We start from the raw sequence: 1,049 nt of genomic DNA, 5'->3' as shown, positions 1-1,049 counted from the left end.
ACGATTCAAAGGCGTCAACGGTACTACAACTTGTGTCTCGTTCTGGATGAAAGCCCAACTAACTTTAGAAAATGGCTCCGAACTCTTAACTACCTTTGCCGTTGTGGATGATGTCCCCTCTACCTTGTTAATTCTTGGCCTTCCCTTCCTGATTGCTTCGGCAGCTACATGTAATTTCAAACGACTGTCCTTTGTGAACCGCGACGGTTTTGCCCGCCTCTACCAGCAACCTGCCAGCACCGACCTGCCGCTTAACTACTCAATTTCACTCCCTGATGATCCCTCCATAACCGAAGCACTGCAACACGTTACCGACTTGACTGCCCGAGGCGCCGTCGCCGAACTACTCTACAAGTACTCCACTCTCTGGAAAGACCGCAAGCGCGGCGTCGTCTCTACTATCAAACACGAAATTCTTCTAACCACTACAAGGCCGATTGTCAGTCGCCCACGTGTTCGTACCCCGGAACAAGACAAGACAATTGATTCGGAGATCCAGAAAATGCTCACTGACGATGTAATTCGACCATCTCTCAGTCCCTACGCGTCCGAAATTGTTATGGTGTTGAAGAAGACCGGTGATTGGCGAATGTGTATCGACTTCCGTCCCCTGAACAGGGCTACCATCGACGATAAGTACCCTCTCCCCAAACTATCCGAGATGATCCGCTCGATTAAAGATTCTAGATATTTCATTGCACTCGACTTACGCAGCGGTTACTGGCAAATTCCAATGTCCGAATCCTCCATTGAATACACCGCATTTCGCACCGCCACTGGACTGTACGAATTCAAGGTAATGCCGTTTGGTCTTAAGAACGCCCCAGCCACTTTCCAACGAAGTATGAATTTCCTACTCGACGACCTTCGCTACTCCGGTGTTCTTGTGTACCTGGACGACATACTCATCCACTCCCCGGACATCCCGACCCTACTCAAACTGACGGACAAAGTGTTCCACCGCCTACTCAACGCCGGCTACACCATCAACCTACAGAAGTGTCAGTTCCTTCCGCCAACTCTACTATACCTTGGCCACATTATTGAAG

General features: G+C 49.8%; 1 protein-coding gene across 1 annotated transcript; it reads left to right on the top strand.

Annotated features, from left to right (window-relative positions):
* Window positions 1–46: 46 nt before the first annotated feature.
* GNI_205140 (putative RNA-directed DNA polymerase) lies at window positions 47–952 on the top strand (the record flags this gene model as incomplete). The annotated part of the gene is made up of 1 exon (XM_011135477.1): window positions 47–952. A coding segment is annotated over one exon (906 nt), but the record flags the coding sequence as incomplete, so codon positions are not given.
* Window positions 953–1,049: the final 97 nt, after the last annotated feature.

The sequence above is a fragment of the Gregarina niphandrodes genome, assembly GCF_000223845.1.
Source record: "Gregarina niphandrodes unplaced genomic scaffold scaffold00121, whole genome shotgun sequence".
Taxonomy (NCBI): Eukaryota; Apicomplexa; class Conoidasida; order Eugregarinorida; family Gregarinidae; genus Gregarina; species Gregarina niphandrodes.
This window is presented reverse-complemented; position numbering and strand designations above follow the sequence as displayed.